At 39.0% G+C, this 17,135-nt stretch overlaps 1 protein-coding gene across 2 annotated transcripts in view; it reads left to right on the plus strand.

Annotated features, from left to right (window-relative positions):
* GABRB3 (gamma-aminobutyric acid type A receptor subunit beta3) overlaps positions 1-17,135 on the plus strand; it is a 193,179-nt gene that overhangs the window by 164,013 nt on the left and 12,031 nt on the right. For both annotated transcript variants that reach the window (XM_075726568.1, XM_075726577.1), the window contains 3 exons: positions 4,022-4,104; positions 5,202-5,339; positions 12,899-13,051. In XM_075726568.1, coding sequence (XP_075582683.1) covers positions 4,022-4,104; positions 5,202-5,339; positions 12,899-13,051 — 374 coding nt within the window. The remainder of the gene's footprint in view (positions 1-4,021; positions 4,105-5,201; positions 5,340-12,898; positions 13,052-17,135) is intronic.

The raw sequence follows: 17,135 nt of genomic DNA on the forward strand, positions 1-17,135 counted from the left end.
CCCAATACTGAGCCCTGGCGATTCCCACTTGTGACCGGCTACCAACTGGACTTAACTCCATTGACCACAACTCTTTGGGCCCGGCCATCCAGCCAGTTTTTTATGGAGCGAAGAGTACACCGGTCCAAGCCATGAGCTGCCACGTTCTCCAGGAAAATACAGACCTCTTGTTCTCAGGTAGTACAATGCTAAATGTTATAAATAAATAGAATGGAGGAATATATGTATTTTATCTGAAAGGACTCACGTAGTTGTCACCTGTATATAAAACATGACAGATGTTTGCGAGGTGAAAATGGTAGTTGTGATCTGTGAGACAAGGCAACCGCGCTTATTTCTGTTGTTTTTTGGATGAATGTATTTCTGTATCAACATGAAAAGAGGATCAAATTAGCCATCAGGACTGTGACCTAGTCACATAAGAAGTATTTATATTGCTTAGACTGATTTATATTGTAAATTTCTGGGGGGACAGAAAATATCCTTCTGTCAGTAGTTTGTGTAACACCTCCCCATACATCACAGGTGGGGTTCCTATACAATATAGCAATATAATCAAAGGCAATCAGCCTGATAATAAAGTAGCAGAGAAGGATAAGAGAAACTATATCCAGAGGACAGATAACTGGAGTAGGGAATTTTAAACAATTAAAAATATTTCCTTTGTGTATTGCTTTCACCCAAAATGTATGTGTATCTGTGTACTGCTTTATCTTTGTCTGGCTCGTAATTGTTTCTCTGTCACTGCTGTGATGATGAGTACTTGAAACCTTGTTGTCCTGCTGTGTCACACAGCATCCCATCCCATAAAAAATAAACCTGCTCTTGTTGGGAGCATGGACAAGCCTGAGCAATTAACATTTGCTTTTGGTGAGCATTTATGCAAGTTAAATTTGATTGCTTGAATGTTCATTCAGGAGGGACTTCTGAGCGCTCAACTTACTTAGAGTAAATGGGGTAAATCTGTTTCTATCTATATCTAGCTGTATCTTCTTTTTTAATAGATATATATGAAATTAAGAACATGCATTTTGCCGTAGTGTAAAAAGTTACTTGAGCAAGAATGTGCAGTTTCTCATACTGGAACTTGTGACACAGAACCACTATGGTGTGTGAACAGGCCAAAATACAAATACATTCCTTAAAAAGTCATAAGGCAATTAATAAGTTGAATGCAAGTTTGCCAGCTGCATAATTTTTAATAATTCTGTCACATTAATAATTTGTAAGTGCATGTTTTCTGTATGGCTGGTATTTAAAGCTAGTTATACTACATAATAGTTAAGAACCTGGGACCACACTCCCTCTTGTATCAATTTAGCTCATGTGGATTTTGCTGCAGGATTTTAAATGAGCCCTAGGTTAGTGTAGGTGAATATATGGAAGCATGGGATAGAAACCTCATAGCAGCAATGCCCAAGTGTGCCTGCTTGTTTTACTTTGATTACAGTTACCAATTGACTCAGAAGCAAAATCATTTGATTGCACAATCAGTATGGCTTTGTAAAGCTGGTCACTGCTAAGACCTTGTCATTTAAAATGTTCATCAATGATCACAGATTTAAGACTAAGTTTCCTCCTTTAAGACCATAAGCTAGTCTTGGTTTTATATGCTTAGCTAGAGCTGCTAGTAGTCGTCATACTGAGGAGACATTCATCTCCGTAATTAATAGCTCTTTGTCTAGCACCTTGCTTGAGGGTCCAGACGGGCACATGCAAATGTTGACTGCAGAGAAGACATCCCCATAAACTGCCGAGCAGCTGAGGAACTGCTGTTTGTAAACTATTCCTGCCCACTGGGACATGTGTTAACAGAGGAACCAGAGCATCTCCCAGCAGGCAGCTGGAGGAAGGTTGACCTAAGTATCCTCCTGTGATACAATACTTGGTACCTGAAAGCCTGTGGGACTAACATAAGGGTACTCAGAGGACACCCAGAGTGAATAGCAGTGGCAGAGACATAGAATCATAGAATCATTTAGGTTGGAAAAGACCTTTAAGATCATCCAGTCCAACCATTAACCTACACTACCAAGTCCATACTAAACCAATCAAGGGTAGACTAGGCTAAACCATGTCCCCATGTGCTACGTCTACCCGTTTTTTGAACGCTTGCAGGGATGGTGACTCCACCACCTCTCTGGGCAGCCTGTTCCAATGCTTGACTACCCTTTCCGTGAAGAAATTTTTCCTAATATCCAACCTAAACCTCCCCTGGCACAGCTTGAGCCCATTTCCTCTCGTCCTATCGCTAACTACTTGGGAGAAGAGACCAACACCCACCTCACTACAACCTCCTTTTAGGTAGTTGTAGAGCACAATAAGGTCTCCCCTCAGCCTCCTCTTCTCCAGACTAAACAATCCAGTTCCCTTAGCCACTCCTCATAAGGCCTGTGCTCATGATCATGCCATAGATAAGGCTGGCAAGGACAAATGGTCAGCTGTGTGCCTTTCTCGCTGGCTAGTGGTAGGAAGACAAGTGAGAAGATATGCTGAGCAACAGATCCTTGAGCTTTTTCCTCTCCTAGCTCATCCATTGCCTTTGTGCTCATACAACTGTCTCCCTGTGCAAAGAAATTATAATACTTTCTTGCAAAAGCACCTTCTCAGTCAGAGAAGGGTGGCCTCTCTTGTCCTGAGATAGTTGTAATGGTCTTAATCCCTTCCTTTGGATATTATGTGGTTATCCATCTGAAATGCCCTATATGCTAAGGGTAAGCATTATTTTGTTCCTTTTCTGGGAGATTGGATAGGGCATTCATAATAACAACAGGGTTTTTTTTTTTTTAGTATGAAAGAGTTGAAGAAAGGCACCTAACTACTTTTCTCCTCTTGAAATGTTGCCCCTGAATTTTAAAGTAGTTTACCAGATTAGAAGACTGTAATTTCAGAAGGTTAAGGGATTAAAGGGAAAGCTTCAAAATGGAGAAAACACATGGACAAAACCTTAACATTGAGGGTTCCAGCTTTTAGAGGTACATTTAAGACATTTCCCCTCTTGTATTATTATTATAAATTATCACCAGAGTATTATTTATTTAGGAACTAACTGTGTACAAGGTCCATCTCTTCTTTATATCAGGGAAAGATCAGTAAGGAATGGACCTAGTCAGGCCCAGAAGATAATTTAAATGTGAAATTTATATGAAGCTATTATAAAGAAAATGATGCATAATAATGTGCATACTCTTGATGAAGGCTGTGATTCAGCAAAACACTGAAATACACTGAAGATTAATCATGAGCATATGGTTATATCTGTCTAAAAGCTAGTACAAATATATAAATCCACTAATTTAAAAATAAAGTGCCAATGCTGAGTGAAGCTGTTAATGCAATTGTTTTGGTTATACATGTGTATTGTTGACACTCCTGATATGCAAGAGCTTGAAGAAAAATGCAGATTCATCAATAGTGAAACGTTTTGCAAATTAATCCTTGGAGTGCTAAATTGCCTGCATTGGAAATAAAGAAGCAAAAATATATTGTTATTTGGGGAGAAAATTTAAAATTCAATATGGCGCTTCATTACAAAATCCTCTTTCATTTACTTTTGACAACTAGAGAAATATACTTGACTTTGAAATTAAGCGTTTTGCTGAACTTAGGACATTGTTTCAACATTTCAGGTTTTTTCTAGAGCTGCCACAAAACCAAGGAATGAGTTATTCACACAGCTGTAATCATTTTGACATTTGTAGCAGACTTTTTTCGCTTCACATTTTCTGATATAAAGTCATATTTTTTAATCTCAGCAAATGTTTGTATAATATTTGCATAAGCAGATAGGTCCATTGAACCCCAAAGGGACTGGTTGCATAAGGGTAAGTCACAGTGAGTTGTTCCATTGCAGTCAGTGTAACTGCTGTTTTATTAAGCTGCTGCTCCCTGTAAAACTCAATTTTCAATTATTGTGAGCTATTCTTCAGAGAGCGCTCACTTTGAAAAATAAACAACAACAACAACAACAACAAAACCTGGATTACTGGCCATACAGTAATTCTATTTGTTTGTATTTCAGAATCACAACGACTGCAGCTTGTATGATGGACTTGAGAAGATACCCATTAGATGAACAAAACTGTACTCTGGAAATAGAAAGCTGTACGTACATAAGAAAATGCATGTAAAACCTATTTCAGATGCAGGCCAGTTTTCCTTTTATAGAACTGTGTAATATTTACACTGGTGTCTATAAACACTATGTGAATCATGTAATTATCACCCTTTGGATTTTTTGTTTGTTTATTTGACTTTTCTTAAAAATACATGGGCTCATCCATCTCTAGATGGATGGATACATCCTAGAAAAATTGGTTTAGGACAGAATGAATTTATTGCTCCAGCCTGACTTGGCAGAGGCAGTAACTGAATGCTTCAACACAAGAGAATGAATGTTCATATTTTAATCAGATTCATTTTTGAGAGAGCAAACACTGTGATATCATTTTCTTTCAATATGATTCATTATGCATGGATGGTCTTGCCACAGGACCCCCTCAGGCTTTCAGATTGGCCCCGTTTATGAATTGCAATTGTGTTCCAAACAGAACCAGATTATCTCTTCCACCTAGTCATGTCCTAGGATTGTAACATTTAGATGTATATTTGCATTTCAAGAGTTCCTGCTCCATTTCTGCTACTGGCTGGAGATTGTGGGCCTTATACAGAAAATACTAGTATATATTCTATATTCAACTGTAGTCCTCCACTACAGAAGCTAATGGAAATGTTCAACGCACACTCTTTAGCGTGATTGGAAAAGATCTGCTCCAATTATGTTTGTCAGTATTTGTTGACTAATCCACCTTCTTCTGGTGCTTATCAGTGTAAATATATACTTGGTTTCAGTGCTAAATGTGTATGATGTCTTAAATCATGCTAATCTGCAATTTTGCAGATTATTGGGTAGCATTTTCTGTCTCATTGGGACCATTAATCCTCATGTGAATTTTATGAGAGTGATACCAAAAAAACCAAAAAAAAAGAAAACAGAGTATTTTGCCTCAAATTCCTGTGCAAACTGTAATGGTACAGCTCTTCGGGAGACCTTCCCAAAGGCATACAGAACAAAATACCGTACACCACTCCAGCTGTTCTGATTCTTTTCATTGTCTCAGATGACAAACAGCATGTACTGTGTTTGAAGCTACATTTGAGTCTGCTGTTTTTTCTGACTTACTCTCCTGCTTTGCCTGCAGATGGCTACACAACCGATGACATAGAGTTCTACTGGAGAGGTGGAGATAACGCAGTGACAGGCGTGGAGAGGATTGAGCTTCCTCAGTTCTCCATCGTGGAATATAGACTGGTGTCAAAGAATGTTGTCTTCGCCACAGGCAAGTATTGTCATTTGCCCGTTCAGTGTTTAATTTCCTTATGTGTGACAATTATTGTTTTATTAATCATAATTAATCATTATTAATCATAACTATATAAAGTCTGTGTTGTGTGTTTGGCTAAAGAAATTACTTACTTGATAAAGACTGGAGGCAGGAGTCCGTGAAATAGCATTTATTGTTTATCTTTCTTGTGCGTGTGAGAGATACTTAACCAGACACCTAAATATCTATGATCTAAATAAATATGAAGACATTCACATCTGAATCATCAGTTTAAATGTAGCCTGCAGGGTTACTGATCACACATAACTATGTTTTGGCATACCAGGTCAAAAAGCCACCATTTTTATGAACACCTCCCTTCAACTTTTCAGTGCATGTTTGTTTTGGTGTTGATTAGTGAATGTAATGTCTTTTATATCTTGATTTGCACTGATGGGTATATAGTACTGTATACATAGCCAGGTCTTTTGACATCATTGTTAAGATGCTAAAATTAAATCCCTGGGTTTCCTCCTTGTTTCCTTGAAGACGTAATAAAAGTTACTGGTAACTCACAGCATTGGGTGTCTTCAGGTGACAACGTGCAATGTTGATTTACATGTTTAGTGTTAGACACCAACATAGGAAAATGTTGTTATGTGTGACAAGACCAAAGCAACACCGAGAGCCATCAGCAAGTGTGGGGCCACTATTTGGGACTTCCAGATTTTCAGTACTCTTCAGACCACAGGAGTGTGCTGTTCCATCTGTCCCAGCGCACTAGAACAAATGAAGCACAGTTCTATTATGTTTGTAAGCATCACTTCACCCACTCTTTGGACACAGCATCTGTTTCAAAGTACACAGAAACACAAGTTGTATTTCAGAACAAAATGTAAATATTGCTGGGATTGAAAGTAATATGAGGGGGTTTGCCAACTGCTGCTGTTCTTGTTTATCATTGTGAATGAAAGGGTGGGGTTTTTTAAAAGAGAAATCAATACTCTTGTCATATATCCCTCCGTTCTGCAGCCAGTGTCACCTTTGGCAGCCAGGGCTTACCTGCCCCTCCACAAGACTGGATATACTTTTGTGGAATAGCTCTTTGGACAACAATGAGAATACAGAGAACTTATTTGGGAAATTTTTATGACAGTCCAAAGCCATCTTTTAGTTCCATATGAAATATTTCAGTAAAGACATGATTTAGTAATTTAGAGATGAGAGAGATTTGTTAAATTCAGGAAAAGAGAAATCCAAAGAGCTGTGAGGCAAATATGAGAGAGAATGAAAACTAGGAGTAGACATTTATTTGACTGACAAAATATTCAGAATCATAACAGTTCTTTCCAAAAACACTTGTGGAAGGAGTAAAGAAGTCTTATACTTCAGGGTTTAAGACAGCTTGACATTAGGGAGTAGGATGAGACAGTCACAGAGAACAGCTTACTCCATGTTTCTTGTACCGTTTTCTGAAGCATGTAATTTGTGTCACTGATGAAGACACAGTACTGCCTTTACTATTATTTTGGTACAGGACATTATGAAAATGCTTGATTAATTATGAAATTTTGTGACAAGTATTTCCATGCAGGGGAAACATCACATTTGTATCTCAAAACCACATATTTAATTGTAAATCCAAAGCATGCTACTGTATCTGACAGATAAAGTCAGCACACTCTTTTCAAATTTCTTCTCAAGTCCCTACTTTTTTATGGTCCTAGTAATTAGGGCCAGTTTCTACATTTTTGTGGAAAATAAGTCAGGCATGCTTTTTTTGGCTTTGAGGTTATTGAAGTCTCAAGGGGAGATATTAGTTCTTTGAGCGCAGTATCTCAGTGAACATTTCAGAGATTTCAGTACTAGTGTGCTTTGATTGTATAAAACTAAAAGAAGACTTCAGAGTCATGCCATAAACAGCTTTTGGAGTAGTTATTTCTCCTATCCTCCATGAGGAACAGTGCTGTATAATCTTGTGTAACTTATGCAAATGGAAAAATCTGTTCCCATAGTTACTACCGAGAAGCAACGGTAAGCATGAGAAAAACCCCATAGATAATGGCATAAAGCTGTGCGGGGCTGCAAGAATACTGGAGGAACTGCATGCATGTTCAAGCATAGCATTGGAGTTAAAAATGATCTTGCCAAATTAGCAAAATGGGTCTGAAAAAAAGTATAAACGTCAGTATGGACAAATGCAAAATACAACATTTATACAACTAACTATTCCTATCTGAATTCAGGACAGGGAATACCAGGTTAGGCCAGAGTTCTGTGTGTAGAAATCTAGGGGTTACTATTGATCTCAGAGTGAACATGAGCCAATAACATCTTTTTGGGGGAAAAAAAAAAACAACAAACCCACATCCTATAAGGAGGCTGACTTGCATTGCTAAGGCCTGAGCTGTGTATTTGTGGTCATGAATAGCACTCTTCAAGACAGTTGTGGAGCAATAGAAGAGGGTCTAGGGAAAATTAGCAAGTAGGAAGTCTAGAAAATGGAATACATGAGATTGCTGGAGAGCCAGGTATGATCATGTAGTTTGAAAAAAGAGGACACTTGCTGGGAAAAAAAGTCTTCAAGGGTCTAGAAGGCATCTGCAAAGGCATGGGGAATAGCCTGTTCTCTTTATCCATGATGGAAAGAAGAGAAAGGAATGTTTAAATTGCTGTGAAGAAGAAAAATCTGGTTTGACTATCCTTCTAACACCAGCTGAAGGCCATACAGGCTACCATAAGACATCTAAAATGGCACTGGATGCCTACGTGTCAGTAACTGAATTAAGCCCATAGTCAAATGATATCAAATCAGTGCTGTCAATGGAGCCTAAAGAGCGAACACCTCTGTTCTGTCAAGTGAATAGCTTGTAGGACACTCTTCAGTTGCCTAAACATAGGTATCTGGTGCCTCTTGAGATGCTGTAGAGCATCCTGCTTAGCAGTTAGGCTGCTGTTGCGGAGTCTTACAGTCTTGTGTCCTATATGCCAATCTAGTGCTTCAATATTAATTACTTAACTAGTATTAAGTTCTACTCTTCAGTAGCTTAAGGCATCTCAAATGACATTAGACACCTCTGTATAGGCAATTAAATCACACTCCTAGAATCAGCTGGCTGTAAGTCTAGATCTCCGTGGTTTACACTGAGAGCTTATGCGCCATCCATGTGTAAATATCTGCATGCAAACACCTGAAGTCTAGTGCCTAGGCCTGTGAGCTGAAGCTGCCTCCTAAATGTTTGTTATCCAGAAATGCTAAGAAACTGAACGGGAATGGTGTTATGTAAAACACCACCTAAAAGCTTCAAGATGCATAGCAGTCAGAGCCAGATTAGCAACCTGTTGGTAAGAGGAGGGTAGTCTTAAAAGATTTGAAAATTAATTATTAGCTGTATTCTGAAAGATGAGTCTGTAAAGTACATTTCCAATTAGCTGAAGAACCTTCCCAGAAGAACAGATTAAAATAAGAATTCTGTAACTGACCAGCTCTTGTTATCTTGGTTCATATTGGATAAAACAGCAAGAGACTAATTTAGCCTTGGAGCTAGATATTTCAGCTTGCTAGCTTTTAATGAAATTGAAACAGAAACAAGTAATTACTTTTTACCAAGTGCCCAAATATATGAAAGAGGAATATTTTGAGCTCACTTATTGATTAAGTATTTGTTTTCATGCCTGCATTCTCAATACTGTTGTTAGATTTAAATACTTCAGGCCAAATTCCGTTATTTCTGTACTGTTTAAATTAGCCCATAGACATCAACATGTTATATGAGATGGGAGGAAGGGTAACAAATCTGGTCCCTGAACAGCAACGTTGTTCTTCAGGCAAAAAACAAATTTTGATGGAATGTTAACAACTAGAATTTCCTGGTAATTAATCTCTAAATGTACTGAGCGTTAATTGACAAATCATTATCCTAGCATAATCAGGCAAGTAACAGTGTAATTGTCGAGCTCACCAAGAAATCCATTTTTATTAAATAAATTACACAAGATGTTACTTCTTAGATAAATAAAGATCTGGGCTTACAATCTTTGTTCCATGCAGGTTAGGACCTATCCTTTTCACTGAGCTTTAGCCATCCAGACAAAGAGGGGGAAATAAGTAAGGGAAATAAGGAATGTTCCTTCTTTTAATTCTTTTTTTTCCATAGATTCCTGTGGTCTGTTTGCTGGAGGTGAGATATTATAGCAGAGATGGCAGGCTGGAGGCAGGGCCAATAGATCATCTGTGAAGGCATAAAAACAATACAGGTGAAACTAATACAAACTTTTGTAGTCTCAGGGAGAGCTACCTAAGGGAGAAGTCTGGCTGCATGGTATGAAAAAACAAGGCTACCAGTTCATGTTTCAATTTCAGTGTGAGCTATATAAAGACCAAATTATTCTGAAATTTCCTGAGATCCAGACCTCCCAATAAAATTTGAGTTTGGAAAAACACCAGAAACCAGGATGACATTTTATTTACCTCTCTGAAACTGAGCAATGTGTCAACTCCAGTAAGTAGCCAGCAAGACTTTTGGTTAGATTGCCCAGGAGCCACAGACCTTCAAAACATACCCTCAGACTTGCAGGGCTGGGATTCATCTTGCTCTCATTTAAGGTGAATATAATTTCAGTGTCTACATATGAACTAGGTGTCTTAGTTGATGAGAATCTACTCAATACAGTCTGTGGAGTCTGGAGACAAATTCAGTCCAGCAGTAGGAGTCTATTTGAGGAGGAGACGGATAATTCTCTAGATTTCATTTACTAGATAGACTAGATGAACTGATCTGTAAAAGTAATTGGAGCTTAGACACCTAGCTCATGGGTATGCAGTTCCGGTGAGTCGCTTTATCAGCTGCTGTTTGGGATAGCATAGGGCAGCCGCCCTAGTCTGCAGCTGCTGATCAAAAAGATACAGGGGCTATGTCACATCCACCAGCTGCATGTTGGTGTCTGACATGTCATAGGGCATCTCAAAGGAACTGTGCACCTGCAGATTCACAACTGAATCTCTCTGTTCCAGTCCAGCTCCAACTCCAGAGCAGGAAGACAGACAGCACTGACAGCCCCGGCCCTAGGTATGGTTCTTAGGGTTCTATCTTCTAGCTTCAGGACAAAGAACCTGGTGCTTGAAACAACTTTATGTTGACGTCTCTGGCCGTGGGACAATCTGTCTGGAAAGTCCACCTCTAAGGCCAGGTTCCACTAGTTTCAGTAATTCCCTTATCTCCTTAGATGGAGACGGTGATGAGATAATGGATGATGGTCACGGGTGAAGCATTCAAGATAAATGTCTAAAGTTTGCCCTGTTAGATACTGTTTCTCAGTTCAGGATTTCATTACTGAACATTACTGACATACGTGACACATTACCTCTCTCCACCGTTGACACACGCCTCCTCCGTCCACACCATTTTCCCTGCATTTTCCCTTTGCTATTATCAATAGCAAAGAGCTCCCTTTCTTCTTTCTCTGAGGTTCCCCAGCGCGTTCAGGGTCCTTGGCACTGGAGCAGCCCAAGAAGAGGCTTTGATTCAGTGATTCAGTTCTACTGAACCTTCTTGAATGAATCCTTCAGCCTATTTATCAAATAATCAGTATTTCATGGGAGATTTTCCAGTCATCACCTCTATCAATGGTATTCCACAGACACCCAGACCTGGACAGGACTTATGGAAAGGAAGAGATTTATAGAGAATCCTTTGCGTGGGTGGTGTATTATATGAAATAATTTTCCTTAACAGAGCTTTATAAAGATTTTTGTCTGATGCACTACTCTTATTGCAGAAAGGTGACCAAGTCTGCTACATTTTTAATGTATTTCATGATGGCAGGGTATGCTCCTGTTTTATTTACATAGTCTGCAGACACAGGGCCATGGAAACCATTTCATAAGAAGCTCAATGAAAAAGTTAAGCTTTGTTAGCAAAAAAGCAGGCATGGTTTCAAAGAGAGAATTTGTCTTTTGAAATGAAACATTGTTCATTGGAAAACTAAGATGTTAAGCAAGCTAAAGTCTAAATGATTCTTTGCTGAAAATTATGTTGACTGCTTTAGACAGCAGAAAACCTTGGTCTGATTTTCATGATGAAATAAATTCTTCTGACTCTATCAATATTCTTCTATTGGTGAAACAAGAATCCTGGAAAAAAATTACTACTGATTGAAGTAATCACAGCAAACAGATACATCTACCAGATACTTCTTTTTCCAGTGATAGTTCTTCTGAGATTGATTGATAAAACAGTTAAGAATAGGCGCATAAAGTTTGATACTCCCTGGATGCTTCTGCTGCCTGGAAACTGTGTAGCAGTTTTTCTGTCATATGACTCAAAGCATACCTAACTATCGGGAATGTGACAAAGAGAAATCTGCAGTTTTCTATTCCTTCTTCTGCTTTCTCTCTCAGGAAATCCATCATTCTTGTGATATATGGGCACGTGTAATTTCTTATGCTCATATGCAAACATATGAACATAATTTAAAGGGAAATTTGTAATTTTTTATTTGTTTCTAGGTGTAATCTTTCATATCTTGTACATATTTGCATTAGAATGGGTGGGATGTGATCTAATATCTAGTTGGGCCCTCGGTATGTTCAGAAATGTTTTTTAGGTAACTAGAGTAACTAGACTGTACGTAGAGCTTTTAGATGACCTATCAGAAGTATCATATGTAAGACTAGTAATGCAAATAGTGAAATCATGGAGCTAATGTTATCTCAATAACTACCTTTTTCTTGTACAGCTCTGCTCAGATGTAATCCTGTTTGCATTTGCTGAAAGACATCACAATTTTTTTAGCTGTTTGAGATTTCTAAATATATAAAATACATTCAGTAAGATTAACACCAATTTTGAAATATACCATTTCGAAGTTAAATAATAAAATGTTTTGTTTGAAACATTGACATTGAGGTTATTCAGTTTTTTTGTTATTTGCTCCAATTGTAACAATTCATGAATCCTATATATATACTGTGTGTATATATATACACACACATATAAAATAATCTTTTTTTTGCTTAAAATATTTTTGGAAGAAAAATTCTGTCTGGCTCTAATTGATGTTAGAGGCCTTTGGATCTGGTCTGAAGGCTTTTACTCACATGGATTCATTACAATTTGTTTTTGACACCACAGGTTTCTCAGTTCAGATGTAAATAAGAAGTGCCATCTCATGAACAACTCTTCCATGTAAATACAAAACTATGCACATTACTAATCCTCTCAATATAAATACTATACATAAAACTATGTATTTGGATAAGCATTTTACTTGGAGACCTAAGCATCTGTTTTTAAAAACTAACCGGTGCTCTCCCATCTGTTCAATAATGTAGAATAATTTACTCTCTCTTTTCTTCCCAAATACAAATTGCTTGGATATCACTATATTCACTGCAAGGTTTCTTTTAATACCAACCAGTAATACAGTGAAAGCGTTTTCCCTACTGTTCTGCAGATGTCATACTACCCCATAAAATGTGCATGCTTTTTAGTTTCTACGGAAACTGAAGGCAACTGTCTGCAAGTGTCTTTTCTCCAGTATAAATAACGCTGTTTTCCCCTCCCTTTCCTCAGGTGCCTATCCAAGACTCTCACTGAGCTTCAGGTTGAAGAGAAATATTGGATACTTTATTCTTCAAACCTACATGCCCTCCATACTGATTACCATTTTATCATGGGTGTCATTCTGGATCAATTATGATGCTTCAGCAGCAAGAGTTGCCCTTGGTATGTGCTAAGAATGAGTGGGACATTAAAATGTCAGACTGAATGTAGCCTGTGGAGGTTTTTAAAGACTGCAATGTGATGTCAGTGTTTTGATATTCCAAAATCATTTAAGTCAAAATCACTCAGTATTGCCTCAAAAGTGATGAGTTTTCCTGTGCATGCAGAATGTAGCTACCACTAAATCTCTAACATGAGCTGCTCATACAAGTCCCAGCCTTGTTCTCATCAAAGTTAATGTTGTTGTCAGTAGCTTCAGTGAGGGGACCAGCTCCAGAATCATGCTCCAAGGGCTTGAGCATGGGCTTTTAGTCCAGCTCAGTGTGGAAAGACAAGTGTGGCTCCAAGCCTCCTCCTGAGGTCCTGGGTGCTTTAACTGGCAGTGGCAGGAACAGACCTCAAGAACCATGTGCTCATTCAGAGTGCAGGGGCACGTCAGCTACAGACCATGACATCCCAGCTCACCCTCAGAATGCATGGTATGCTCAGTGCATTTTTATGACAGCTTAAAGTGCCATTTACCTCATGGCAGAAAAACATGGATTGGGCACAGGTTCGTGATCCCAGTCCAAGACCTTTTCAGATCAAAGTATCCTTTAGGTAAGGGAAGGTGGCTTCAAAATACCTCACCAGAAATATTGCATCTATTACAGAAGCATACTCAAGGATAGCTAGAGACAAGGAATATTAAATGGATACATAAATAATCCTTATGACTACTGCTGCCTCTCATCTCATCCCAAATCCTGTCTTCAACCTTGTGCTTCCCAACAGCAAATACCTTCATTCCCAAAACTTGATGCTAAATCTATGCTGTATAACTTCCTGCCACTGCTCTCTTCTCTTCTTAAAACAGGAACATATTCCCTAGCTCCCTTATTTTTCTGGTATGTACCACAGCAAACTGTGACTCCAACCCATGCCCATGAGATTCCCCATGTCTGTACCATGTACCTCCCAAGATCCCACATACCAAAGTAAGCTGGGCAGCTACACCTATACCTTTGTGCAATGTAGTATTACGTCCTAGCATCTGAACTTGCATAACTGAAGATATTTTAGATTAACTGCAGTTACTGTACAATAATTCTACAGATACTGTGGATTAGCTGGTGCCCATGGGCATGACACAATCTGGCATTACCACTCAGCAGCTAGTGCATGTTCAGCAGGTTGCAGCTAAGTAGTAGCTTAATGGGAGGTGGGACATAGAGTCCAAACAGCTCTGTTGCATTCATAAATGAACGACTGGATACCAAAGATCCACCCTGGAGACATTATGACCGAGTGAGGGGAGCACTTCAAACATATCAGCCAGCATCTAGATTTTACATGCCAGCCAGGACTGCAGAGAACAGATGGTTAGACAAAAGTTACCAAATCCAGTGACATTCCACGCCCTTCTATAATGAGTTCACACAGTTTTTCCTTGTTTAAGGAACAGGACTGTCTCATGTGGCCTATTTCTGTGTAGCACAAGTTCATCAAGTACCGTACTGTGATAGCACAAATATTAGAACAAAAGTCGGAGAGTACATTCAAGGTAAGCTCAGGAGCCCAGATGTTCTATTTCTGATTGATAGAAAGTCCTTTTGAGAGGACAAAAATCCATCTAATAGGTTCTTCTGAGAAAACAGTTAGTGCCTTGGTGATTATGTCTGTGATGCTTGTATAATAAAGTTCAGTACCATGGGTCTAATCCTATGTTCCTTTGTAAGCCACTCTTATGAGTCTGAAGCTGATATGAAATGGTATCAAAGTTTGAAGGGAATATAGCACCTTTGAACATACGTAACTGGCTCTGAAAATCTCAGTTCAGAGGATAAACCTGCTAGCTTAGGTATTTGTTAGAAGAAGAATTGCCTGTGCAGTCCTTAGAGACATGGAGACAAGCTTTTACTCTACGCCTGGAAGAAGCCTGTGTTCTCTGAAAGTGCCTGATTCTGGTTCATTCACTTCCATGTTTTGCTCTTGTCCCTGGTCCCTCACTGTACACACCATTTGTGCTCCAGCCTGCACTGAACCACGAAGTTCCCTCAACAGAGAAACCCAGGCATGGAGCAAAGGCCAGCTCATTCCAGAAACTATGTGCTATAGACACTGCAGATAGAGGCTGATACAGGGCTGATCTCAAGAGAAATACTCAAAACCATCAATTCTGTTTAAAACTGAATTTTTGTTAGTTAACCCTAGAAGTTCCTAAATTCAGTCCTTTGAGTGAGGAGAAAGGTAATCTCAAAAGTTCTCACTCTTGGGAAGCACTGTAATCACAAGATTACCCTATTTTTATATGATAGGTGAGTGTCAGCTGCTTCTCCTCCAGCTGTGCTTTAAAATAAATTATTGATCTTCAGAAGGTCATTTGCCTGCAGGGTGTCAGGATCTCCGAGGGGATGTATTTCCTTTTGGTTAGTGATAGCCACCTCTCTATTCAGCATGCTTAATCTTCTGGATCACTGAGAAAGCCACCAAACCCTCCCTGTGTGGTGTTTAAGGACTTGTCTCTGGAATCTAGATTACAGTCTGGGAACAGGCAGCAAAAATGTGGACATTATAACTCCCACTGGGCAGGCTTCTAAGTCCCTTGTTGACCTAGGCTTTGGTAAGCATCTGTGGGATGACAGTGAGATGCCAAGGCTGCGTTAAAAGGAATCTGTGGGATTTCTGATACAAGAATCAATTGGATCTTAGGTAATTCTTTGAATCCCTTATGGGGAGCAGCAGCAGCTAATCTTACAAGGAAAGAAGCTAATTCAGGCTAGAGAAACCCTCTGGGCTGCAAATATATGATAGTGTTTGCTGCAGTCCTCCACCCTTCTCACCCCTGTTCCTTGTGCTGGCATAGAGGTTTTCTAGAGACTTTGTCAAAGTTTCTTTAGGTAAAAGTAATGTGTCAGCTATACTGCTCATTTTACTGCAGAGCTGGATGAGTTATACCCAATACAATTTTTAAATAAGCGTGTGCTGCGTGCATCTCTGCTGTATTTCAAGCCGTGAAACATCTGACATCAACACACGCTTTTTTCACAGTTTAGAGGAAAAGCACTGAAAACCGCATGATGCTGACCTACTAAATATACAAAATATCTGTTACAGAACCTCATAGGCTACTACTACAGTTCCCTGGAGTGACACTGTTTACACCAACAGCTTGATTTTGAGTTATATTGTCTTTATTTCTGTCTCTTCAGGTAAAAGAAGCTGTGCTTTATAATATGGCAGCAATTTTCTCTTGTTCTTTATTTTTGTTCTGCCTGCATTTTAGTGACTACTTACAAACTGATGGTCTAATTATGGAATCAGAGAAAATAGTAATGGAGGGGACCTATTAGAATGGCTTGCCTCTTTTACCAATGTAGACTTATTCCATAAATCAGTGTTTTCAGCCACCTTTGATTTGCGATTCCCATAAAATTTCCGGCAGGGATACAGACCCTGCAGTTTATTGTGGATTCAAGCAGACTGACAATAAATTTACTTTTCTTACCAGCTTTTCAAAACAGTGCTCTGGAATATATTTTCAGGTGCTATGACCATCCTTAGGTAAATAAATGAGGGTTTGATATACTTTATAGATTTTCTAGGTACTTTATTAGTGTCCAGTCGATCACTATAAAAATGCTGCTCTCCCTCCTTGGCTTTTTCTTTCCACAAGTATGCATACCTGTCTGCCTCTCACTGCTCATCTCACTTATTTCTATGTAAGAAGTAGGCTACTGCTCTGAACTAGTCATCTGAAATCCCTCTTCTATATTTTCCTTTCCTGAAACAGGTGTCTAAAGTAGATGGGGTGAACTGTTCTAGAAAGGTGCCTGTCTCTCTCCATCTACTACCGAGGGGCCCTACAGGACTACCTTCAACCAGCTGCTTAACTCTTAGAAATTTAAAACTGCATGAGAGGAATCTTTCACCATCTATACGAACACTCTGCCTTAATATGTGCACGTGGTTTTATCTATCCAGACCTCTAATGAGTTTTGCCACTTTTTAAAAACTTCTCTCCATTGTGTTGTGTAAGAGCACAACTTTTAATGCTTGGCAGACTATTTGCCTTCCTGTTGCAGATCAGTTTGGTCTTCATGGAAGA

The sequence above is a fragment of the Pelecanus crispus genome, chromosome 1 (genome assembly GCF_030463565.1).
Source record: "Pelecanus crispus isolate bPelCri1 chromosome 1, bPelCri1.pri, whole genome shotgun sequence".
Classification (NCBI taxonomy): Eukaryota; Metazoa; Chordata; class Aves; order Pelecaniformes; family Pelecanidae; genus Pelecanus; species Pelecanus crispus.